The 26,873-nt window shown below is 42.2% G+C and overlaps 1 protein-coding gene across 2 annotated transcripts; it reads left to right on the plus strand.

The window, feature by feature from the left end:
* The first annotated feature begins 2,390 nt into the window (after positions 1-2,390).
* On the plus strand, positions 2,391-15,505 carry ublcp1 (ubiquitin-like domain containing CTD phosphatase 1). 2 transcript variants are annotated; one of them, XM_069195988.1, is made up of 12 exons: positions 2,391-2,579; positions 3,698-3,762; positions 4,408-4,583; positions 5,721-5,812; positions 6,262-6,347; positions 6,637-6,752; positions 8,272-8,379; positions 8,886-8,923; positions 11,245-11,343; positions 11,998-12,114; positions 13,059-13,186; positions 14,434-15,505. In XM_069195988.1, the coding sequence occupies exons 3-12, from the start codon at positions 4,430-4,432 to the stop codon at positions 14,459-14,461; spliced, it is 966 nt and encodes a 321-aa protein (XP_069052089.1). In that variant the 5' UTR covers positions 2,391-2,579; positions 3,698-3,762; positions 4,408-4,429; the 3' UTR covers positions 14,462-15,505. The 2 variants fall into 2 exon arrangements, with proteins under 2 accessions (XP_069052089.1, XP_069052088.1); XM_069195987.1 differs by lacking the exon at positions 3,698-3,762 and having other exon boundaries at positions 2,392-2,579.
* Positions 15,506-26,873: the final 11,368 nt, after the last annotated feature.

A 26,873-nucleotide genomic window follows, 5' to 3' on the forward strand; every position in this document is an offset into this window, starting at 1 on the left:
GGCTAACATTTTGTGTCCTTCCACAGGTTGCTGACTCACAGTTAAGTTAATTTGTTGTTATGATTATAACAACAACAGCTTATCATAGTTAATGCATCATCATCACAATAATACCATCATCATTGCCATGTCATCTTTACTACTGTCTGTGTTGACTGTAAAGGCAGTCTGAAGACAGGCTGAAGGAGATCCAGCAGTAGCTGTCTGCACAGTGACTGGGCTCCCCTTGACCTGTGCAAAAGATTGAAGTATTAGGAAGCATGGGGGTGTGACAGAGCTGCTGCCTTATTGCTCTCGGGCCTAGGGTTTGATTCTGGTGTGGGCCACCTTCTGTGTGGAGTTTGCATGTTCTCAGCTTTCCTCCCACAATCCAAATACATGCCATCTGGGTTAACTGGCATCTGTAAATTAAACACCTGTATGCGGGCATGTGTGTGTCCTGCAACAGACAGGCTTTTGCCCAGGGTGGATCCTGTCAAGTTCCCAATGTCTATTGGGTTATTGCCAGGGTTATATTAGCTCACAATGACTGATATCTAGGAACACACATTGTATAATATAATCTAGATTTGTTTGTGCAAATGCAGCGGCTCATACAATAATGGCCCCTTTAACTCAGCAGCAGAAAACCTTGGATAACAGTTGAATTGCTCCAAGTTAACTACTTGAAGAGCTCAATGGGGCCATTAAGAGCAGAGCTGAAATGAACACCAGGAGACAGTGAGGCCCTCTGGGACTGGAGCTGTGCTTCACTGACAATAAAGCTTTGCAACAGCTTGAACTCACAACCCTTCCGAGAAGGGGACATCGATGGGCTGTAGAACCTGACCTGATCTGTGTTTGTCTACATTTACTGTTTGCCGAGAAGAGAGCTGTCCGTTTTGCGTGGCATCTCAGGAATATCTGCAGACCTTGTCGAAAACAGCCATTGTGGCAGGTGTGGAAAAGTCCTTGAACAGGTTCTAAGGCACATGCAGTGATCACTTCTAATCCCCCATTCGTGATAATAATAGAAAGTGACCGGAATAGTACTCCGACTATTAAATCTTCCTAAAAAAGCTGCACAGAGGGAATGCACTCTGTGTGTGACTTAATGGGTGTTGTTCAGGAAAATGGCTTTTTTTTTTTGTACCAAATTAAAATCTCAAACCTGCCAGCAACCTCTGCAGGGCCTGGTCTTCAGTCAGGCCCAGGTGATTGTGGAGCGATAGGATTGCGATAAGATCGGGGTGCTGCATCAACGAGGCCTCGCCGTCTCTCCGCTTAGTTATTTCAGAGGGCGTCTGTGGGCTGCAAAGCGACCACTCTCAGGTGAGGAACGGGAATAATTAATCATGGCGGCTGTGCTAGGGGGCACGTCCATAGGCCTGCACAGTAAAAGAAGCAGCAGCCTTTTCTTGTAGAGTTCGAGATGCGAAAGTGGACCTTTCCTTGAGATCTTTTGTGTCCTTTCAAAAGGGAAGCATTGTTCATGTGAACGAATAATGAGAACGTTATTAAAAAATAACCTGACACCTGGCTCATTGTTAATTGGTGTCATTATTCTGGGGCCATTTCCCTCTTTCGTTCTTAACTTACAGTAGTTCCCTTTTAGTCCCTGGTGTTCTATTGCTTCTCTCTCAGAACCCCACACGCAACAGTCCACTGGAATATCGAATATTATTCATTACCATTCCCCGTCGCCCTCTGCTGTCTGGTTGGAGGGGTGCTCAGGGCAGCAAAACCAAAACGGGCCGGCACACAGCGAAGGTCAACAGAAATGAAGACCCTGGCTCCCAGCGCCGTCAGGTCCTGCCTCTTGAGATTCTGCATCACAAAGAGCAGCTGTGCTGAACGGCAACAGAGGAGAGGGGAATAAGTCTGCAAAACGGGTTTCACATTCAAATCGACGCCTGTGCAGCCTTGATACAGTGGGCTTAAGGGCTCAGTGCAGAAGTCGTTGATAATTCACATTTCTCCTAAGCGATTTATACTTCCATGTTCAGTTTTGATTATTGAAAAGCACACATATTGACATAAAACGCAATTTGAAAACGCAAGTATCTGACTCTTGTAAATTTAGCGTTCTGGGCAAAGCTAGGCCTAGCAACGTTATGGGAAAATAGGACAAAGACATCGCTCAAAAATGAAAATGAAATAATGTTGCAATACACATCTTTTTAACAATGCAGCAAGCCCTGAAAATTGTTGATTTAAACCTGAGGTTTGTATGACCTCAGGAGCTTTATTTTACGATACTCTATATTTGATTTTAAGGTTATTAAACTGGTCTACAGCACAACTGGCAGGGAGGAATATTATTAAATGCTTATATTAGTTGCAGCTGTAGCCTCCGGGTTCTCCGACAGCTGCTCCCTCTAGCGACGTTCATCGGTACGTGCACAGGAAGTTGAAGGCGAAGGGCGCTTGGTAACACACACTGGAGCATCACTGGGAGACCGGAAGAAACTGCTGAGTAATTAACGCTGAGGGGAATAAAACTGAAATAATCCATAAATTACGAGTCGCATAATTGTCACCCATCACCAGATAACCGGGAGGTGGCTTGGTGAAAATCGCTGATTTTTTGCAATTGATAGGTATGGATGTGTACAGGTTTGAATTGCGTTTTTAATGTACAGCGAACGAGGCCCTTGTGTTCAGTGTATGACTGATTGAAATGAACCATAACAATGATCTCTGTATTCAAACATCCCGGTTTCCGCCGGCTTCATCCTCAGTAAGGCTAATGTTTGTGAGCTGTACCTGCGTTGAAACTGAACTTCACACCGAATCGAACCGATAACGGTTCACATAGGAGAAAAAGAATGTGGACTGTAATGACTGCCACTGTAAAGTTTATTTAATTTAAACTAAACAAACATATGTACCAGGAAAATGCTAACATTATTTTATAATTTGCGTTCACTGTACACCAAAACGGTTGTAATTGTGCACTGAGACTGAGATGTTGTGGTTTGCATTAAAGTAGAACAATCAAAAGCGAGTTGTGTTGTAAATGCGATTAGACCTGTACATTACAGATAACGTATAGGTCTGGAGATTGCAATCTAATTAGTTGTTTGCTTCTTAAGATAACGAATAACCATAATATCCATCATTTAAACAAGCAGTGCGCTCGTTAGCCAAAAGTACAAGCAAGCGTGATCCAAACTGATGTCTAACTTACGAATTTATTAAATCTACTGAGTAAACAGAGAGAAACTGTTGCAAGACTTTAGGAATTATTTTGGTGACCTTCAAGGCCTGCCAGACTGAAGTCCTCAAGGAGCAGAGTTTTCTAAACTGAATAGATCGTGTGCTAAATTCTTTAGCCATAGATGTACCCATACATCTATATCTTTAGAAACAGATCGTCTGTCAGACTGACTGAGTTGGGGCCAGGACAAGGGCTTAGGGTATTACCACAGAAGTGCACAGGTTCCTTGCTTTGTTCATTCGAAGTGCGTTGATAGACCTCGATTTGCAGGAGCTGGCCCGCTTTTCAGTTTCAAAGTGAGTTGTGTGCAAGATAGATTAGTTCATCGGGCATGCCGTTGTAGAGAGTTCACAGAATATAGTCTTATCATAGCCATAGTTTTTGACAAAGAATGGTTACAGACGATAAGGAGAGAGTATTCAGCCCAGCTACCTTATGGGCTTTTTTCACTAGCTTACTCATCAGAGCGTCTAATATTTTTAATATTGTTTCTTCAAGGAAGCCAGTGTATCAGCTTCAGCAGCATTGCTGGCAGCCTGTTACAGACTCCTGCCTGCATTTGTGTAAGAAAGCACCACCGGTTCTCCGTTTTATGAAGATATTTCTGCTCCGGGATGAATCCAGAGAAGAGCGATCAGATACATTTCTGAGCTCAAAGGAACATCTTAAACTGGTTGACAGTACAGATGTTTTTTAGGTCGAGCACAGAAGACTTTTGAGCTCTCTAAATATTTAAAATCATCAAAGGTCATTGACAAAGGCAGCCCACCGGATTTCTCCAGGATCAGAAGGCACAAATTGAAACTGTAGCGAAGTGCATTAAAAACTGAGAACAGGAGTCACATCTTTACACAAAGTGTAGTGGGTGTGTGGAACAAGCGGCCCAGCCATATAGCTGAACCAAATGAATCAGCTTCTTTAATCAAGTAGTTACTAACCATCAATGGCCTACTCTCAGTTGTAGCCAGTCTTATGTTATTCTGTTCTCAGAATAATACAAATCTTATTATTCCAAGACAAAATGCCCTTTAAACTAAAATTCTGTTGTTTCAGATTAAAAGCCTTTCTATTACACTCATACATTTAGACTTTTTGTATTGTGTGTACATTATGCCATGTGTGTTCAAGCTGAGTGCAAATACTAAAACGGTCCCCGGAGTTCTGATTCGTTCCCAGAACGATCACTTTGTCCCATTGTATTTTCCCAGAGACCAAGCCCTTTGTTCCAGGATGTCTGTGTCTGTCATCATAAAATGGGGCGGGCAGGAGTACTCCATCACCACCCTGTGTGAAGAAGATACAGTGTTTGACCTGAAACAGTCCATCAAATCGCTCACAGGTGTTCTGCCGGAGAGACAGAAACTGCTGGGGCTCAAAGTGAAAGGTAAGCCAATACAAACCCATAATGGACAGCCAACAAGTATCAGCTACAGTAGGACAGGCAGAGAAGCCCACGCATGAGTGGGTAAATGCAGTACTGTGCTTTGATAGGGCTTAAAAAATATTCGAGCTGCTGAAGGACCTTCCAGCTCATTTTTCAGTTCCTGAATTATTGTTGAGAACTTTTTGGGCTATGAAGTTAGTAATTTAGAATAGCAAACCCACTGCACGAAAAATCTTCCTTATATCCATATAGAAATGTATACAGTATTTGTGTGTATACACATATACAAGTATCTGGATGAGTAGGTATGTAGACATGGAGGTGTACTGAGTTGTACAATTTTAAAATAAACATTTTTTGATCACTAGGACCTAAAGTACAGTATATATAAAAAAAATCCATGTTTAGGAGGATTTTCATAAACAGCAGATGAACACCTCAATTATTAAGTAGCTTTTTTGCATATTCTTTTAGATTCAATATTTTAACTGATTATATTTAAACTTGTGTTTTGGGGGTATTGTTGTATATGTTTTGATTTTGTTTACTATTTAAAATAGTTATCAATTAAAATCAGGTAGAACTTAATAATAAATACACTACACACGTTTAAAGTATAGTACTGCACTGTTAAACCATTATACATATTACTTCAGCTTGGTGAATGCAAAGTACATTACACTTAGTACAGCACCTGTTGAATGAGAACAATTTTTTTTTGTAAATACTACATGATATACTTTTGCGAAATCAGCCTAGGACTGCCAGAAAACGTTGGTATCTGGATCGTTGGTCACTGAATAATCAATGATCTACTGTGATACCGCGGTACTCAAAAATGAAATGAATGCATTTGTAATTGCAATTAAAACGACTGTCTTTTGGTTTCTGTTTAAAGCAGTAATAATACACATTGACGAGTTAAAAGCAGAGTTTTGGGTTGCAGACAATATGTGAATGATTTCTTGTGTCTGTTTCGCTGATCGTGTGGTAGTGTACCTGCTGACCTCTCCGGAAGAATTCTGGATTGTTTTTCTATTCTGTGGCCTGCGAGCCAGTCTGTTAATTGAAAGGCCATGTCTGAAATGAGGTTTTTGAAGGCGCTCTTGTTGGTTCGCCCTCTCGCCTCGCGTGCAGGGAAGGCCGCAGAAGATGACATCAAGTTGGGCACGCTGAAGCTCAAGCCGAACACCAAAATCATGATGATGGGGAGCCGGGAAGAGAGCCTGGTGAGTCACGTTTTAGTGTTTCACTTTGCACCTCTGTTGATTAAAATCTCTTTCTGAACAGCCGTGAAATTAATGCAGAGGTGCATTGTCATTTTGCTTGTGTACTGCTCTGTTGTTGACCCTTGGTAGCTCTTCCTGCGTGGCTTGACACTTGCAATTTTGCAGAATAGGTCCCAAAACATTTTCCCTGACTGTCTAACACAGGAAGTTCCTTTTAACGGAGAAACACTCTGAACATCTTACTGGCTACCAGTCGTAAACCTTCAGCTCCATCATGAGCGGGCTCTTCTGGCCTTCAGGTTGGGGTTTCTGGGCTTGCTGTTTGAAAAACTATGGTATAGTAGCCACTCAGAATCCAGTATCCTGGCCGCAAAAACCTTGTGGTACCATTCTACTGTAAGCAACGCCTGCTGACTCCTGTGCTCTGCTTCCTGTTCTGTATGGTGAAGGAAGATGTCCTGGGTCCGCCGCCGGAAAACGACGACGTCATTAACGACTTTGACTTTGAAGAGGAGGTTATAGAAGTGGAGAACAGGTTGGTGTTGGTGCTGACAGCTGTTAGATCTGTCTGGCTCCCAGTCTGCAGAATTCTCGAGTGATGAAGTGAGATCAATCCTATTTGCAGTCAATTTAGTCCTATTTTCGGGGGACGTAATGCTCTCATACCTATATGTTCTGAGTTGCCCCATGCCATGATAATGGAAATGTAATGCCTTCTTAGCGAATGAGGCCCATAACATGCCCCTGTTGCATCTTGTGTCTTAATTATGTGTTTTGTATTCTGGGTTTGTGCTTTAATGTATTGTCTTTTGTGTTTTTTGTAGAGAAGAAAACTTGGCAAAAATAGCCCGGCGAGTTAAAGACTACAAAGTAGAAATTCTTAACCCTCCAAGAGAAGGAAAGAGACTGCTTGTTCTAGATGTGGATTACACTCTTTTCGGTAAGCTCCTTTCTATACATAAAGTGTTAGAAAATGTTCTCTGAAGCAGCTCTGATGATGGAGTAATAATCAGGCCTCTGATCTCAGACAAATATTAAAAATAGCACAACTACACAACAGTTAGACTCTGACACATATGCACAATTAGTGGGTTCCAGACTCTTAATTACTGTAGAAAATCCACCCCTGTAATCTAAATACACAACAAACAAAAATACCTGCATCATAATGAAAATGGATCTTGCCCAGGACTGAATCTCCCTCTCTGAAACACAGGTGCCCACAAGTGAATGCGTCATCAAAATAGGAGAGATCATTTGTAGCCTGAGGCTTCCACAATATAGGAAATCAGAGTTTTTTTCCCACAGATACTCAGAGGATCACACAGAACAGAGAGAGGCAGTTCTCAAAGTCCCCACTCCTCGTCGATGATCAAAGCAGGGGAGTGCAACTGAAAATGTGTCATGTGTAGCCACAAGGGCTTCAACACTCTCCTGGCACTCTCCTGGCTCCAGAATTAACCAGAAATTGCAACCCTGCAAGCATCCTTAAAACAGTAACACATCTCATTATGGCAAAGATAATGCTGAACTGAAAAGAACTGAACCCCACTCTGGTGTTGTTCAGTTTCTCTCTCCTCCCCTGATCTGTGTGTCGTGGGGGCTGCAGGAGGACTGAACCCCACTCTGGTCTTGTACAGTTTCTCTCTCCTCCCCTGATCTGTGTGTCGTGGGGCTGCAGGAGGACTGAACCCCACTCTGGTCTTGTACAGTTTCTCTCTCCTCCCCTGATCTGTGTGTAGTGGGGTTACTGGTTCACAATGGCTTCTCTCAGGTGGAGTAGCACTGCAGTGGTGGATGAACTAGATAACCTCCAGCACATTGGGATACTTTGGGAGGAAAAGCACCATGTACAGTAGATGCAAGAAATCATTATGGCTGTTTCATCGATCAAAACTAGCATCTGACTCTCAGCCTTTGTATATTACTCCATCTCCCTGTGAAATGTAGAGTGAGTTCTTCAGGTTTTCTGAAGGGCTTTTTGCATGAGAAAACATTAAGATGCGAATCTGAGATCTACTGATTCAGACCCTCTTACTCTGTTAAAGACCCAGGCTGCACACACAGGAGATCAAGTCTTCACACACAGCACCCTGCCTGTGGAGCTCACTCCCAAAACCCACTAGAATGTCAAGTGAGGGTTATTGGGCTTTTTTGTTTCCTTCTTTACTCCCTGTGCTATTGTAAGATGGCTTGAGTTTTTTTTAATTAAAAAGCACTTATAACTAAAATTATATCAATTATAAATTATAACTAAAATTAATTAATCAGAATTCCTTGGTGAGCCCAATTTTCCCAAGAGCTGTTTGGATTCCCCACCACAAATATAAAGATATTTAAGATAAAAAGATTCATGCTTTTGAGAGGAAATGGTTCTTACATGGCCTCATGTGCTGAGAACTTGCTTTCCTCCAGAGTCTCTGATTTTCTTTTCCCCACTTTTTTCAAATAACCTCTAGATCACAAGTCCTGCGCACAGTGTGCAGATTCCGGGCAGGAGCTGATGAGGCCGTTTCTGCACGAGTTTCTCACCTCTGCGTACGAAGATTACGACATTGTCATCTGGTGTAAGTCAAGAAAGTTACAACCGAGCTGCATCATCTACGTGCCACATTTCCAAGCCTGCGATGTCTTTGGATTTGTGTCGGCAGCATGCTTAGAAGCCTTAGTGTTTCAATGAACAGTGTGCTGAATCCCATGAAAATATATACTAGAGGTATGCTTACAATGTTCAGGTGAAAAGGGGTGTAGGTATTGTGTTCCAGTTGCCATAATAAGTGAAAATAATGGTGCAGTAGATTAGAGCTGGTAAAATAAATATTCAGTCACTTGTAATAGAAAAACAAATTTTTGTCTTTCCCAAAAGGGGGATATTGAGGATTCATTTTGACTGATTTGAAAAGCCAAATCTACTGGCTAGTTATTATACTTGCTGTTTGCCTGATAATGCAGAGAAATTATTTGTGAATGAAATGATAAAAGTACTTCTTATGAATTTTGAATTATGAATTTTTAAAGGGTCTGTACAATGTAAATTAACAGAAAAATATTTCTTCTGAACATGTCTGTATAGCTGCTACTAGCATGAAGTGGATTGAAGCTAAGATGAAGGTAGGTTTGATTATTATTATTGCTCCAAATAATGTCTTGCACATTTTAGTAGTGTCAAGTTTACATTTTAGTGTTTTTGTTTGCTTTAAAGCTTATTGGTTATCGGAACAGTAATGTGATTTGTAAAATCCTACACCTTTTTTGTAATTAGTTTTTTCATTTTGGAAATTTGTAAGCCATGTGTAAAAACAACCTAAAGTGTACAATCAAGGTACAGTATACAGTTATGCCAGCAGCCATATCACCCTGCAACTCACAACTGGCAACCCACTGAAGCTAAGTGGGTGTGAGCCTGGTCAGTACCTGGATGGGAGACCTCCTGGGAAAAACTAAGGCTGCTGCTGGAAGAGGTGTTAATGGGGCCAGCAGGGGGCGCTCACCCTGCGGTCAATTTGGGTCCTAATGCCCCAGTATAGTGACGGGGACACTATAATGTAAACAGGCGCTGTCCTTCAGATGAGACATAAAACCTCCTGACTCTCTGTGGTCATTAAAAATCCCAGGGCGTTTCTCGAAAAGAGTAATGGTGTTACCTTGGCCAAAATTTCCTATTGGCCCTTACCAATCATGGCCTCCTAATAATCCCCATCTATGAATTGGCTACATTACTCTGCTCTCCTCCCCACTGATAGCTGATGTGTGGTGAGTGTTCAGGCGCACTATGGCTGCCATCACATCATCCAGGTGGGGCTGCACATTAATGGTGGTGGAGGGGAGTCCCCATTACCTGTAAAGTGCTTTGAGTGGAGTGTCCAGAAAAGCGCTATATAAGTGTAAGCAATTATTATTATTATTATTATTATTATTTTACTGCCTCAATTACTGTATTTGATTGAAGCATTAGAACCTCTGCAATTTTTCCTGCAGAGGGCGATGTTGTTTGCTGGTCGAAAAATTGGATTTACCAGACTAAAATCTTGACTGCACTTAAAATCCCTAGGGAAGCGTAGTTAAAAAAATTAGACATTATTTTCTCCAACAGCATTAGAATGTATGTGTCTTTTGGATGTCATGAGATCTGAAGGTTACTTAAGAATACAAGAAAAATTTAAGTTCTTTATAGTATAGTATATAAGTATATGCTTGTCTCCATATAGTCTTTCTGTAAATATTCAATTCTTCAATCCTGCATGAAAAGTGCATTCTTTTAAGACTATATCCAGAGCAGTAATATATTTTAGTAATGCAGAGAACAAAAATATGCACAGTATTCAGAATGAGGTCTTTCTAGTGCACTGTACAATTTTAACACAACATCTTGACTTAAATTATACACTTTTGACTATAGAACCTAATATTTTGTGTGTTCTATTGCTTTCCCATATTGTTTTAGAAAATGATGGATCTATTTAAATACTTTTCTCAACAGCTTTTCATACTCTGTTTCACATCTTACACTTATAATTAGTTTTTGCAGCCTTTATGTTACACTCTGCACTTGTGTGCATTTAATGTCATTTTCTAGGTGTTTTTACACAGCCTTAAATATTGCGTAGTCCAAATTGAGATCCCTGGGGTACTCCACCAATTACATCAACCTGAGCATCCTTTCTGTTCTGTGATCCATTAACTAATTCTAAACCCAGAAGCATGCATTACTGTGAATGCCTACAATCTGAGAGTTCCTCTTTCACGAGGCTCTTTATCAGAAGCTTTCTGAAAATGTACCATGTTCTACGTACGTGATCCATTACTGCTGTTTCCGTGTCCTCTGCTTTCAGATTTTTACAAGTTGAACAGGATCGGTATCATTCCTGTAATAATTTAATACATTTTAGGACTGCCCTCAATTATCTGAAAAATCCCCAAATGGACAGCCGCAGGAGAAAAAACAGAGGCGGTCTCTGATCCACTATCCTTCCCACCTGTCTGTATGGTAAACTGGTCACACATTGAGACCATTGTAGTCAGAAAAAATTGAGTTCATGTTTCGTTAGTAAGTTGATGAGAGGCTGCCTGAAGTTCTGTAGGCTGAAATTGTTGTTAGAAATAAAATGCTTTTTTTTTCTTTTTGAAACTAAGGCCTCAGCCTAGATAAAATGTCTAAAACCATAAGTAGGCCAGTCCCAGGCACCAGTCACTATGGCTGCCGTCATGTCATCCAGGTGGGGCTGCACATTAGTGGTGGTGGAGGGGAGTCCCCATTACCTGTAAAGCGCTTTGAGCAGAGTGTCCAGAAAGCACTATGTAAATGTCAGGAATTATTCATTATTATTATTACTAGTCAGCACTGGTCATTAAGGGCCCAGCTGGGATAAAATCCAGCACACAGAAAGCTCTAGTAAGGACACTTTGGCTAGACTGTGCCCTTTGTGTTGCAGGTGCTGGGGGTGACCAACAACCCCAACTACAAGATAACCTTCATGCTGGACAGCGCGGCCATGATCACTGTGCACATCCCGAAGAGAGGCGTGGTGGAGGTGAGCGCACCCCAAGTCGGCTTTACTGCATTACGGTGCACCCCACTAGCACAGTTTTTCACTTCGTGTTTCTGCTGTGGCCTGCTTGCCTGTCACTGTTGGCCTGGACTTCTCCTAGCCACCCAAAAAAATGACTAAAAGAAATAAGCTCTTGAAAAAACAGTTAGACTAGTCTGCCTACTGTGACACTGAAAATGCATTAAGAGAACTTATGGTCATAAAGAAGTTTTGTTAAAAAGAAATCCTCATGTTTTTCAAGTTGTGTAATTCATTTCTAAAGCTATATGAACTGCTTCCAATCTTTAAGGTTGTTGCAATAGGTTTCTGTGCTCCACATTATTTAATCTTTTTGGTTTTTATATTGTTTCTTTAGTTTATTCCCAGGAAGAGGTCACCTTTTCTTTCCCTTCCTGTCATATTTTCATTTCTGCTTCACAAAGAAGCTCCTGTTTCAGAGAATCACCCCATGAGCTGTCCTTGCCACCTTTACTAGCTGTAATTGCAAGTTAAAGGCTTTTGCCCAAATATTAACTGTGATTACAGTATGTACTATCGTTATCCTATAATACTGCATATTGCCTTGGAATAGAAATCTGCCAAATGATGGTTAATAATAAAAGTGTTCATGAAAGTTATTACTGCACTTGTTCCCAGGTGAAACCTCTGGGTGTGATCTGGGGGAAGTATTCCGAGTTCTACAATAAGAAAAACACTATTATGTTTGATGACATCGGCAGGAACTTTCTGATGAATCCCCAGAACGGGCTGAAGGTAATTGCACCTTATTAAAAGGATTCAAGCTGATAGCGGCAGAGTCATTATGTTAACTACCCTCTTAATCATTTCACACAAGGACTGCACTGTCTTTGTGAGGCTCTCATGAAAAAAACCCTTTTATCTGTCTGGGTAGTTTCTGTGAAGCGCAATTATGTTGTTAGGGTAGCAGTTACAGTTTGTGTGCAAAGAAAAAACAATGCAATAGGTCCTGGAACTTGTCCTTGTGCTTCCTGGGTATATGATAGTGTGGTTGTAATGCTGTAGCACTGTCATTGAGAAGGAATACATTTAATTTGCAGGTCCCACGTTTATAGTTAGAGGACTCAAAAGAGCACAGCAGCCTGAGATTCAGAGGAAATATTCACCTCGGTGGTTTGCACACAGGCTGAGCTCTGTCCTGAAACGTGGCTCGTCTCGCTAGCCGGTTATAACCGTGATCACCCAGGTGGAGGCAAGACAGCGAGCTGATCATCAGGGTAGGGTTGGGCTGCTCTAGGCAGACAGCGCCTCCTCCTCCTGTGACCTGCCCTAGACGTGCAGACCCTCAGCCATGTCGGCGAGAGACCCCTGGCTCATCTGTCAGACGCTCACAGCTTGTCTGGTCATCAAGGGGGTTGCCGCTGGGCGTCTGGAGTTGTAAATTTCCTTGTCAGAAGGGGCCAGGGAGATGTTGCTGCCAGGGAGCCGAGCCTTAAAATAATTGGCAATTCCAAACCTTAGGAGAAGTCAAACTAGCTCTGACAAATTCACATCAGCCACAGTGCCTGCTAGTCTGTTAAGTCAGTTTTATGCACAGTTCTACATGTTCTACATATTAACTGCATGCATCTCTTAATCCTTGGTGACTTTTTGCTTTCAGCTATTTTAGAAATGCAACATGCAGAATTCATTCTGTTTGTGCTTCTTGTACACACAACTTTTATTTCCTTTTACCACAGGTTAGACCATTCATGAAAGCACATTTAAATCGGGATAAAGACAGAGAACTTTTCAAACTCTCCCAGTACCTCAAGGAAATCGCTAAGCTGGAAGATTTTTCAGATCTTAATCACAAGCACTGGGAAAGGTGGGTTGATTTATTTGAGTAAAATCTACACAGGTACAGTACATCAGTGGCCTTGCTGGGGGTGAGGCAGGGTGCCAACTCCTCTAATATCTGCAGGCATTCAGTGAGATTACGTTTGTTAAAGCAGTTTTTAATGGAAATATCTGAATTGTGAGCAGTCTACATCCTAATAGCTGCTGACATAAGAATGTTGGTGTCTGAGATGGATTCCTTGCTTTTTCACAGCCTGAAAAAAAAATACACTGACTTATTTCAAAAGCTTATAACATTTGAAATGAGGATTATACAGTCACCAAAATGTACACTCATCTAGACGTTCAGTCATTGCATTTTAAAGCTTATAGAATTGTACAGTGCGCTTTTCCTGGTTAACAGAGGCTTAGTGAGTCACCAAGTGATTTTTTTAGCAAAAAATGAGGTGGCACATAGACAGCATAAAGTTGAGATTTACATACAAAGGTTAATTAGGAATTAGTGATCTAATTCTGGGTAAAATTTCATTTTTGGAATGTTACTCAATTTCCGAGATCTACAAAGTGTGAAAATGAGAAAAGCTTTTTTTGAAGCAGAACTGAAGAAAAGGGTGGTGTTGCCCTAGGGTATAACCTGAGGAATTATTAGGAGTTGACAGGTCAAATTTCAGACTTTTTTAAGAATATCGCTTTACTTGCATCAAATCAGAACTGCATTCAAATCAGAGCCGTATGGTGACATTGGCTTGTGGAATTGCCACAAAATAATCCTGCATTACTCAAATCTGTACATCACAAAAAAATGTGTGAATTCCTTCCCATACTATACTGTAACCCAGGGAGCTCCCGGGTCTTCACCAGAATGTTTTTCGAGTCAGGACGTCTTTGAAAACAGAATGTAAAGTTGGAAATCCTGAGATGTGCACATGACCTGTTTCTGCCCTGCTGTACAGTATGTCTGAAGGCAGGTTGCTCATTAATTTAATATCCTACAAGAATTACCATTATTTATCTGTTAAATTGTGTTTGTCACCTATACATTTGCTAAATTTAACACTCAATCGGTCTAGCAATTGTTAGTTAAGGTCCTAAAGCACGCAAATTGAAGCATGACAATAGCACAACAGTAATTGTGTCCGGAACTGTTTGTTACTCTAAGATTCTGTGCAATAAAATGATGTGCTTTCTGTGACTTACATTAAAAGTCAAGAAGCGATTTCCCTACTGGGATCATTGCTTATGTGTTTTGTTTTTTTTTGCTTTGTTGGCTTACAGGTACCTTTCCAAGAAGCAGAGCCAATAGCACTTCCTGTGTGGAGATCTGTGTGCAGGGCATTCCTTCAGAGGAGAAGCAGTGCTGGACACTCACGCCAACGCCAAAACTCCCGTTGAGTTCTTTTCTGTGTGCTCTCCCCATTAACTGTGTAACAAGTTCAGGGCAAAAACTTCCAAAGCAAAAGAGCGTTTCTTTCTCCATCTCCACGCCTCCATGTCTTTCACCCTGTCAGTCTCACTCTTGTGTCACTTCTGGCTCCACGCCTCTCATGGTGTCTCAATCAATCTGCCTTTCACTCCTTTGCTCTCTTAACATTTCGCTCTCTTCCATTCTCATTCTGTCTCTGTCCTTCACTCTTATTCTGTCATTTATCCCGTCTCCCTCTCTCTGTGTCGCACACAAACCACACAGACTCACGGGGACCCCAACTTGACAGACATTTCCATCGGCCAGGAGTCCCTGACAAACCCGAACCTGCTTCCTGCCAACTGTGGCAGCCACGGTCTGAATGCACTGCCTTCACAGCACTGCTTTCACAGCCCTGCAGCTCAAGCCGGTAGCTGGTGTAAAGGAAAAGGCCAGGGGCTGAAAACGAACCTCTGTTTGTGTTTTGGCCATCTTGACTTGTGTGTGAGCAGTGCCGTCTTGCTGGTATCACACCAGTGTTCTGTGCTGCTGGTATACCCACATGGCTGACACATACAGTCCAAGAAGACTGGGGCTTCTGTCATTTTCTCAGACTTTAGAAACGCACAACAGTGAGTCGCAGCGCTGGGGATTGGTTTGTCCTCCATTTCCCTTCTTGTGCTGCATGTCTCTGCTGGCCCAAAGCATGTCAGGCAGAGGTTGCCCAGCACAGGAGGCTTTAAAGCCCCAAGCTGCTATCCTAGTCCTGCCTTGTGCTTGTGGTTGCAGATTGCTGGGTTTACCTGCATTCTGCACATATGACTGAACTTTGTAACTGCAGTATCTGGGTTTTGTTTAGGCATAGATTAGAGTCACCTGCCATCAAGCAATGGAGTTCTTGACTGGCTGGTTTTAGGTGTGTAATTTATAAGGATTTCTTCCAAATACTAGTATTATTCCAGTCCAATATTTATGTCCAACAAGCTCATAAACTTTTTGATTTCCATGCTCGTGAATTCAGTCCTATAGTTTGACAGGTATCAAAGACCTGAAGCAGAATGGTTCCAGTACGTGACAACCCATGTGACAGATATGTGTTTGCCATCAGGTGTTTACAGTTTGTTCTGAGGTCTGAGGAACTGTATCCTGTTCAGAAATTCTATAATTAATTAGCTTTTAGAAGACAATAAGACATCAATGTCTTCTAAAGTTTATAAAAGACATTAATAAAAACTAAGAATATCCTTCTATTTTCATAGCTAAGTGTTATCTTCATTAAACCATTACCTGCGTAATTGATCAATTACTTAAACAAGTGCTTCTAATGTTCAAATAACAGGTGATTCAGGATGAACTATAAGAATAACTGGACTGGGTCTATCCCAGGCTATCGAGTGTTGTAGACCCCTGCCTTAAAATATTTTGTTATTGAGAGCAAATGGCATTTTTCAGTGAAGACAAGTTGCATTTTTAGTGAGGACTTTTTTCAGCTTGAGGTTTAATTGGGGTTGCCTTTAACAAACCATGTAACAACAGTCTGAATTAAATTACATCTTTGTCTTTCTCTTCATAGTGTTTAATAAAAAACATACAATAGGATAGGCTAAATAAAGTCCAGTACTATAATTTATTACATTGCTTTACTGCCTAACAATATGTATGAGCAAAAAAGCTTATGAAGAATAAAATCTTCTGAAGAATACATAATTCACACACAGTAGCTGCACCAATATATTTCCATAAATACATTCAGTTGCTCATCAGGTTTACTGTAAATTTTGGCAGTTGCCACAGGCATGATGCCAAACAGCCATTGTGTGACCCAATACACAGTGATGTCTTCAGATATGTCACATTAAGATTTTTTATCATCATTTGAAAAAGTGTATGAATTTAAACAAGCCAGAATAACAACTGATCATATCTTGAACTTTAAGTGTTCCTTAATAATATTGTATGTTGTAGGAGTGCCCATGGCAATTTGCATAGATTGGCGTCACTCGTTTTAAAGGAGAGCTTTGGAAATGACAGCCTTCATTGTGCAAAGGGGATGGTTATTCACCACGTTTTGAGCCCTGCACTTGAGTTTGCAGTTTGGAGAAAGAGTTTCCTACTTTTATTTTCTGTGCCCAAGGAAAGTGCCTTGGATGGATTTGTATGGGATATTTGCTGTAGCTGCATTGATTAGAAAAAAAAAAGGCTTGATATGTTTTATTTTTTGTCAGTTTTAGAAATATTGGTGAGCTCGTAGTCCGAATCCAATCCCCCAGCACTAAGCATGTAGTTCCTCTCCCTTCCTCTGCTCTCCCTCCTGCCCTTCTTAGGCGAGTCTCTGTGATGCTGCCTGGAAAAGGAATGATTCCCAGTTTCCCACGCACCGGCTCTGTCACATGGAGTGGCCATGGAGCCTTCCATTCTTCATTCCAGCGGAGGATGTAATTATCTAATTGCAGTGATTAGATAAGTGGAGCGGGTAAACCTTTCTCCAGGTCCTCCGCAGGCAAAGTTGTGAAGAGACTTAGTCAACATATTGGATAAGAAAAGCACTGGCCATTCGTGAGCTCAGTAATTTCACAACAAAACCCAGACGGGCTGCTATCTCCAGTCAGCTTGAGCTTTGTTCTCCTGGTAAAAGCAGATAATCCAGAATCAATGCATATTTCACTGCACCCCAGTTGTGTTAAAGAAGCAATACAGTGCCTGTAAAAGTCCTGCGCATCTGCTTTGTTTCTCGTCCACTGTCATGCACATTATTTTCTGAGCATGGTTGTTGGTTCTGTCATCATTAAACGGCTGAATAATTGTGTTACCTGAACTGCAGGTGATGTCATTGCTTGGTGGTAGCGATAGGCATAATTGCAGTTAATGTGACCATAATTTAACATGCTGTAGCTGTAGAGGCCAGCAATGTGCAGTTGTTGGCAATTTTAATGCAAGGTTCTGCACTGTGGTTCATAACTTTCAGACTCTTCTGCATTTATAGATTCTGAAAATTTGACACAAGTTCTCGGACTTCTGTGACTGTGAAATAACTCGTCTTGATCCTGAATGGTGGAGAGTGCAGTGAATAGTGCCCAATTAGTTGATTTGATTAAAGGAAACAAGCAGTTCCTGGAAGAGCTGATCACTGTTGATTTGGGTTAGTTGTGCTTGTGTACCAAAATGAGTTTTTAGTTTTTCTGAAAGTTCCCTACAGGAGAGAAAGGGATGTGTGGAACCTGATGCACTGTGGAGATTCCTGAGATTACGTAGAGTAACTTTTTACATTTTTGTGAGCCCCTTTCGCGCAGGATGTGATTATGATCCACCGGACCTCTCCAGATGGCCTGGTCCAATGGTGTGATCTCTTAGTTCAGCACAGTGCCTCAGCCACAGCACCATTGCAGAGCAATTCCTGACACTTTTGTGTTAAACAAGCATTACATGGTGACAACGTCTGCCCAGAAGCCCATTTTGTGTTGATTGTCGGGTTGTTACATGTTAACCTGTTTAAAGTGGAACAAGTGATGTGTTAAAAGATTCCAGACAGGAACATATCACAGTTGTAAATAATAAAAAAATTGAGCCTTTTTAATGAACTTTGCTGCTCTGTGTATTATTTTAAACTCTAAATGCCACTGTGTGTATTCTGAAGAAGACTGAAATGCTGCAGCTTTGGAAAGGAGCTCTTGTACTTCATATCCTCAGTATTGATGATATCACAAGGAAGTAAAAACTAATAACAAATAGTAAACCCCGAATTAAATTGTAAGAGTAACTTATAACAAAATGATTTAAAAATGTTTAAAGCTGGATGTTGCAGTAGTTTTCCTGTTCAGCTGAAGACAAATCATTAGTTGTACCTGTCGTAATCTCCAGTTCCATGGTTGCAGGTTTTCAGAGTGTGAGACAACAAAGTGTTGGCTCCCAAGGTTGGAATTATCTCAGAAGTAGCAGATACAAAGGTCGGGTCTTTGCTTTTTAGCCAAAACAACAACTGATCTTATCTTGAAGTTAAAGTGCTCCTTAATAATATTGTATGTTGTAGGAGTGCCCGTGGCAATTTGCATAGAGATTGGCGTCACTCGTTTTAAAGGAGAGCTTTGGAAATGACAACATTCAAAAGACAAGATTGTGAATTTTTTTAAAACCATACATAATCTTCATTCTTTCTATTATAAACCAGCCTGCATTTTTTATTTATTTTCCTTTTTGTTTTCGAATTTCCTCCTGCTCTTTACCGGAGGTGTTTGTGAGCTGGTGAGGGTTTCCAGAATCCCCTGCGGGTTGTAATTTTTTACCACCACTGTCTTTCTTCCTCCGAGCGTGGCGTTTAATGACCCGTGTGTGAACACGCGGCGAGGGGCTGTTGGGGAAGTGAGCCTGTGTTGGCCCGTCAAGGCACAGATTTACTGCCTGCTGTGCAGCACTAGTGTGTGAACTGGCAGCTTCACTTCAGTATTCCAGCACAAGGACTTTCCAGAGATAAATAATTGCTTACACTTATATAGCGCTTTTCTGGACACTCCACTCAAAGTGCTTTACAGTTAATGGGGACTCCCCTCCACCACCACCAATGTGCAGCATCCACCTGGATGATGCGCCGGCAGCCATAGTGCGCCAGAACGCTCCCCACACATCAGCTATCAGCAGGGAGGAGAGCAGAGTAATGAAGCCAATTCATAGATGGGGATGATTAGGAGGCCATGATTGGCCAGGACGCCAGGGTTACACCCCTACTCTTTTCGAGAAATGCCCTGGGATTTTTAATGACCACTGAGTCAAGACCTCAGTTTTTACGTCTCATCCGAAGGACGGCGCCTATTTACAGTATAGTGTCCCCGTCGCTATAATGGGGCATTAGGACCCACATGGACTGCATGGTGAGTGCCCCTGCTGGCCCCACTAACACCTCTTCCAGCAGCAACGTTAGTTTTCCCCAGGAGGTCTCTCATCCAGGTACTGACCAGGCTCACACCTGCTGAGCTTCAATGGGCTGCCAGTTGTGAGCTGCAGAGTGAGATGGTGACGTTGCAGGAAGTCGAGAATTCCTTTTCACCTTAGAATATCAACATGGCCTATTTCAAAACTCATGTCACCTATGGTGGTTTTAAAAAAAAAACAACTTAGAAATATCCATTACACCACCACTCATGATAACTGCTGTGACTGGATGGGAATTAGCCTGTTCGACCATTTCTTCAAATGCATAGGTAATTATTCCCCTTTTCTGCTTAGGAAGTTTTCAAAAGTCCTCTTCTTTTGTTCTCAGGTGTCCAGTCTGATTTCAGATTATTGTTTCGTTGTGTACTTCGGCATAACATCTAGTGTAGCTGGTACATGACCTTGCACAGGTCTGAATGCAAGCTGTTGTCCTCATGCAGCACTTATTTTCTTAACAAAGTACGACATACAAAGTCATATTCACACAAACATTTATTTTTTTTGACCGCTGGGGAAAACGGAGGGAAAAACGTCTTCCCCAAAAGCAAAACCTCACTGATCTAATGGCAGAGAAAAACATGGACGTCCTCAGCAGCTGGCGAACCCCTGTGCTTCACCACATTCCCAGACTTTGGCTTTTGTGGCGGCTCAGTCCTCACATGCTTTGGAAAGTACTGTACATAGTACCTTTCTGAAGGTTTACCATGGTAAGTGTACAGGGTATTTTTGCAGGTTTTTCTGTTATTTTCAGACGGTCCTTCCATTTGGTTATGTTCATTTGTCATAGTTTTTCACATGGGATGTATCCGTCTGTACTATATTTCTTTTTGCCCTACGGTTATTTTAACAATTTGCTGGTGTTTTACTCCAGTATATTCTGCTTTATAGAGGTATATTCCATTTTACTGTAGTGTATTTTTCTTTCTAGCATTATATTTTACTTTGTTCTGTTTTACAGCAGTATTCCCTCTATAAGCTGTACATTCAGGATCATAAATGTCTATATTTCAGAAGCTAATCCCACACTTCAGAAACTAATGGCTATTGATTGCTGATCACATTGCTCGAGTCTTCACAGCCTCCTCTATCCACAGCTGTGTAGTTAGCAGCTGAGCACTGCTGTGAGGAAGAGAAGAGATAAGGTGACATTGATCGAGCAGCAGCTCCTTGACCTTCACTGCTCTCCCATGCAGAAGCCCTGCTTGGTGTAGCAGGTATGGCAACACCTCTTCGCGAGAAAGAAGGGCACTGCAGAGAATGGTCAATATGGCCCAGAAGATCATCGGCTTCGGTCTCACCGAGATTAAACAGCTCTATGAGGACCGCTGCCGTGGTAGAATTCTGGCCATCACAGAGGACAGTCTTAACCCCGGGCATGAGCTCTTCAACCCACTGCCCTCAGGCAAGAGATATAAGAGCATACGGACACTTACCACTAGATTCTTCAATAGCTTCTACCCACAAGCAGTGAGATTGGCAAACACATTTAGCCATCCCTCTCGGACCACACCTACACCATCACCATCTACCTCTTTATGATTTCTTCTCTATTGCACATCTCCAGTCATTGTTTACATTCAAACTCTCTACATGTTTACTTGCACATTGTCTACTGTTTGTTTGTATATTGTCTTGATGCACTGTTTGCACTTTGTTTTGTTTTTTACACTTGTTTTTACAATCGAGAGACTTTCTGAAAGTAAGAATTCCATTGTACCAGTACCAGTATGGTTACATATGGCAATAAAGTTCAAGTTCAAGTTCAAGTTCAAGTTCAAGGAGATACTTGCAGCCTGCTGTATCACCAAGTAGTCCTGAAACACAGCCGTTTCATATTTAAGGGCCTGGCTGGGACAAAATCAGTCCAGTGGAATTAAAGAGAATGGCCCTGGAGCAGGGCCCTGTGTTTCTCTGCTTGTTGCGAGAAACCGGACAGTGGAGCTTGCAGTTTGTGAGCTGAGCTGCCACTCATCCGCAAAGATCCCCTCAAACATACTAACATCTCAGTGGTTTCCAAGTCATCCCCCCTTCCCCGGCTTGTGACAGACCAATCTCCAAAGGGAGGAACTTGCCATTTGCAAAAGTGTGGTTTGTTACAACACTGGAGTTGTTGCCCCAGTGCTGAGGGACTGTCTGATAAACTGCACTGCAGCTTATGAATGTTAAATGCATTCTAGAATAATATTTTGTTGAGCAAAAGGAATGAAATGTATTTGACAAAGTTTTTACTCTTAAGTTGTTTACAGGTGAAAATCAGTTTTTACACCTGTTCTAAGCACACATGCTGTACTAAAGGATAACTATTAAAACCTACTGGTTAACAAAGATCACATGTTGAAGGCAGGCTGGCACTTTACTCTTTAATGAAACATACCTTGCTCTGAAAGCAAGTAGCAGAAGAGATATGCATCAGCCCGAGGTGTCAGATTGCCTTTTGTGATCGTGCTGAAATACAGTGTTATATTTAACAGACTTTGGGAGGAGGTGAAATTGTAATTTTGCACTTTACGTATAAACATTCTCTGGCTGCCAACAACTCTGTGTGTGTCTTTTCTTGCAACCCTCCCTTTACCCCATCTTCACCTTTACAGCTGCCTCCCTGGTTCATTCCACTTAAGTTTAGGGAGGTTGTGTCTTCAGCGTGAGCTCACCAGATGAGTTGACATCAAAGCATTAAGCTCGCTATACCTCTACATCGGCTCATTGTGTTGTCATTAGAATTAGGTTCTTCGGGCAAAGTTGTTGGGGCACAGGAGGGAGAGTGCAATGCCTACCTGTGCATCTCTGAGGGTGAGAATGGCTGGGATCTGTGCATCATGGGGGCAGCTTCTAGATGCCAGAGCAGTCCCAGGAAGAGCTTCTCAACTGCAGTACTCCAAGCCCACAGGAACAGCAGCAGGCACAGCTGAGTCCCCTTCCTCCATCCTAGCAGGTATGGGGGCCACGAACAACACAGCAGCGCAATCCCAGAATGCAATGGGTACTGGGAGTGTGCAGTTCAGCTTCATCACTGCAGGGTGCCCTATTTGATTCCTGGTATGTGGCCTTCATGATCTGTTGGGAGTAGCAGCATTGATTTTCTTCCCCCTTTCTCCTGTGCCATGTGTGAGCTCAGAGCCCAGGTTCTGGCTGTGATCCAAAGGAATACATTAGTATTTTCTAATTTTATTCATCAGCAGGGTGAAGGCAATGGTGTCTGTCAGTGACTCGTTTAAGAGACCTTCCTCACTACAATAGCTTCTGAATGAAGAAAATAGAAGCCAAAAAACCACTCATGTAGAAGATTCTGGGATTCTTTAGTTTGTTTTCTATTTTATACATTTTCGAGTCACCCAGACAAAATTAAACTAATCTAGGCTTTATCTTTGCTTTATCTGTTTTGCAAAACCAGCGAGGGAAACAGAGTGAGGGAAAGGACATAAATGATATTGGCACTAAACCCACTCCCACCATCTGCTAGAAAATGATCCCAGACTTTATGGATCAGTAAATTACACATCATCATTAACCATATTAAAGCCACTGTCTATATTGCTTTGCTTAATGAGGGAGGTGGAGCCTTGTTCTGTACAACTGTCCACAGTGAGTTTAATCACCCAAATAATGAGCGATTGTGGCTGTTATTAGATCTTCTAATCCTAAATGAATGTATTAATTTATACAGCCTTTATGGATTAGTGCTGTAAATCACACTCGATGCATAAAGAGAGGTGGAAGTGTGGAGCAAGCTGTCCAGCTACACTGCTGAAGCCTGTACTCTGGAATCTATATACAGCAAAAGCTTATTGTTATTAGTTTATTTATTATTATAAAGTATATATTATTATTAACTTCTGGACAGAAGCTACTTTCACCTACATTGTTGGAATTGCATTGTAATTTGCAATTGCATTGAAAATGGTGAACACAGAACACAGGTCTACACAAAGGGTGTTCGTTAACTACTAACCACCAAATGGGCTGTATGGGCTAAATGTGTTCTTCTTGTTTGAAACTGTTCTTATCTTGGGATCAACTGACTGCACTCTAGCGTGCCAGATGGACTAAATGATCTCTTTTGGTGATTCGATTCTTCTAATGCTTTCTGTAAGCACAACCCTGGTCAACCCTGTGTGAATGTTATAAAGATCGATTTTCATTACTTTGCAGACACATTCTGTACAATGATGTATCTACTTTATAGTCCTGAACTATATACAGTACTGTATATGTTGTGCTTCAGCCCCAATGTGAATTCTGCCATTAAATTACTTTTCTACATACAGGATCATACACATCCGATTTTTAAAATGCCCACGTTACACCCACAGATTTGTATTTGCGCTGTAAAACTCTGTTTGTCCAGCAGGCGGCGCAGTCACGTCAGGCCACGTCAATTGAGTTCACACCTCAGTGCTGAGGAAACCGGAAGACAGCAGTAACCTAAGAATAGCTTTATGGTTTAAAACCAGATGGCTTTTTTTTTACAGCTATCCTTCTACCCTGGGATTTTTGTTTTTGTTTTTAAAAGATAGTTAAATAACAGTACATTAGTGTTCAGCGGACAAGAAAAAAAAGGAAACAATACAAAACCTAATGCTTATAAAATGGAGACAAGATCTTAACAATGTTGTTCTCTGTCAGTGCAGAGTGTACCCAAGCCTGCACAATACTGGGTTTTTCCAACCTAACCTGAGCACAAATGCTGACTTCATGGGAATCTCCCATGTTCGTACAAACGTTGCCAGAACACTGGTTGGCATTTCTGTGGTGGAAGTGCCGTGTTAAACTGGTCATGGTTTCACTCACCTGGCATGAGAGAGCTGAGAGATCCAGACACAACCTATGGTCTCGGAATCCTTATACACACCACCCAAATTCCTAAAAATATCTTTCTGACATTTCGGAGTGAGTGAAAAGCTGTGGTCAAAAATAAACATTGCACTGCCTGTGGAAATCTTTCTATACATATTAGTGCATATGCTACTGCCCCCCATCTATAGCAACTGAGAGAACTGGTCTAAAGCATGAAGGCTGGTCATAAATGTATGGGCGCAGTGTATTACAGGAAGATGCTCTTTGTCCATCCTCTTTGGGCGTGTCTGATACAGTGTCAATCCCACTGTGGGCGTGTCTGATACAGTGTCAATCCCACTGTGGGCGTGTCTGATACAGAGTCATTCCCACTGTGGGCTTGTCTGATACAGTGTCAATCCCACTGTGGGCGTGTCTGATACAGAGTCTTTCCCACTGTGGGCGTGTCCGATACAGAGTCATTCCCACTGTGGGCTTGTCTGATACAGTGTCAATCCCACTGTGGGCGTGTCTGATACAGAGTCTTTCCCACTGTGGGCGTGTCTGATACAGTGTCAGTCCCACTGTGGGCGTGTCTGATACAGAGTCATTCCCACTGTGGACGTGTCAGATACAGAGTCTTTCCCACTGTGGGCGTGTCTGATACAGAGTCTTTCCCACTGTGGGCGTGTCTGATACAGCGTCATTCCCACTGTGGGCGTGTCTGATACAGAGTCTTTCCCACTGCGGGCGTGTCTGATACAGAGTCATTCCCACTGTGGGCGTGTCTGATACAGCGTCATTCCCACTGTGGGCTTGTCTGATACAGCGTCACTCTTAACTGTCTGCGTTCATCGTCAATTGGTCACCTATCAGTAGACCTTTAGTCAGAACTGAGGGATCAAATTCTTAATTATCAACTTGAGGATAATGGCCACTGATATGCCAATGATAATGGCCATTTTCATAACATGATTAAAACTCCATCAACAGTCATCTAGGCTTTATTTGCTCTCAGGAGAAAGCAGCGCATCTCCAAAGATGTGTGTTTAGATAGGCTCTGGTGTGGCAGAAGCCTGCTGGATCACGCGGTACGTGTGCTCTTTTTGCACGTGGGGCTCTGAAATAAAGGAGAGGCCAATGAGGAACAGAAGCTAATCTGAGGTTAATATTTCCGTCACATGCAAGGCTTTTCTCAAACCAGAGTGGATTTCAAACTGAGAAGTATATACTTTGCACTTCAGTTTTCTAAAAAAAAAACTCTTGAGGTGAAAGTGCTTTTGGTCAAGAATCACTGTGTTTCAAAACAGCTGACTTTTCTAAAGAGTGATATGGATTTCCTTGCTTCCCTTTTACCTTACAACACTGCATCTCTTTGAATCATTGTACTGTTAGCTGCACCAATTAAATTCATTGCTTTCATGCCCCATCCTCCACATGACCAGTCACAGCTTTTTTAAAAGAAAGTGCACAACCAGTTTCCATAATCAGCAGTTTTCTTAACTAATTTACCCAGTGTAACAACACTGTTTGTTAAAACACACTTATCAAGCAATATCTCTTACGCTAGTCAACACTGAAACGGTTCAGAGGTCTGGGGCACGTGATACATCCTAGTGCAGGAGAGGGCAAGAGCCGTGATTAGGAGATGGGTACGCATAGGTGCACAGCACACAGAGAACAGTGGACAGCACACAGAGACGCAGTGGACAGAACACAGAAACACAGTGGACAGCACACAGAGACGCAGTGGACAGAACACAGAAACACAGTGGACAGCACACAGAGACACAGTGGACAGCACACAGAGACACAGTGGACACCACACAGAGAACAGTGGACAGCACACAGAGACACAGTAGACAGCACACAGAGAACTCAACCAGGAAGGGACGCTGCTGAGGCGGTACAAGCATAAGAACCAGGGGAAGACCTGAAAGGGTAGCTGAAGCAGTCAAAGAGGTCACAGCGCTGGACAGGGTTGGACAAGGTCAGCGATCCGGGTCGTGCAGGGGAAGACACTAACGAAGTCAGGGGGAGCCGAGGAACAAAGGTCAAGGGAACGAGCAGTGAGGGGAGCCAGAGAGGTTCACAACACACCAGGGAAACAAGAGCCGGTGAGTAATCACAGCCCTGAGACCGAACCCTGCCATGATACTGAAGCTGGAATAAATCTCCTGTTGAAAACAAGGTAACTGCTGTAAATAAGCTGCTGGTGGGATTGACGACCAGTCCAACTGCGTTGCCAAGGGAACCGGCTGATTAGAAGATTGATTTGGCTGTTGACCACCAGGTGTGTTGTTACTGGAGCTTGAATCAGCACTTACCCAGTCCCGAGCATTACATCTTCTAGATAATATGTAACCAGCCCTTTTCTATATTTTTGTACAATATGTTGCTGTGCTGCTAGAAACATGCTTTCCATTCCTCCATTTGCATGATGACTTTCATCAACATGTTGTGAATTATTCAACCCTCAAGTTGTGCAGTTTTTTCTACGAATAGCGACTGCATCTTTACATCCAAATGCATTTCCAGCCTTTCACAGGTGGGTGGCGCTGTGTGAACGTCAGAGCTCATCGAACACAATCAGTCCGAGTGAATGTAGCTGTTTCTG

This window comes from Lepisosteus oculatus, chromosome 11, assembly GCF_040954835.1.
Source record: "Lepisosteus oculatus isolate fLepOcu1 chromosome 11, fLepOcu1.hap2, whole genome shotgun sequence".
Classification (NCBI taxonomy): Eukaryota; Metazoa; Chordata; class Actinopteri; order Semionotiformes; family Lepisosteidae; genus Lepisosteus; species Lepisosteus oculatus.

Coding starts and splice junctions, on each gene's coding strand:
- ublcp1 (XM_069195988.1), top strand. CDS start 4,430: ATGTCTGTGTCTGTCATCATAAAATGGGGCGGGCAGGAGTACTCCATC. Junction 6,753..8,271: donor TGTGGATTACACTCTTTTCG/GTAAGCTCCTTT, acceptor AATAACCTCTAG/ATCACAAGTCCTGCGCACAG. Junction 11,344..11,997: donor CGAAGAGAGGCGTGGTGGAG/GTGAGCGCACCC, acceptor ACTTGTTCCCAG/GTGAAACCTCTGGGTGTGAT.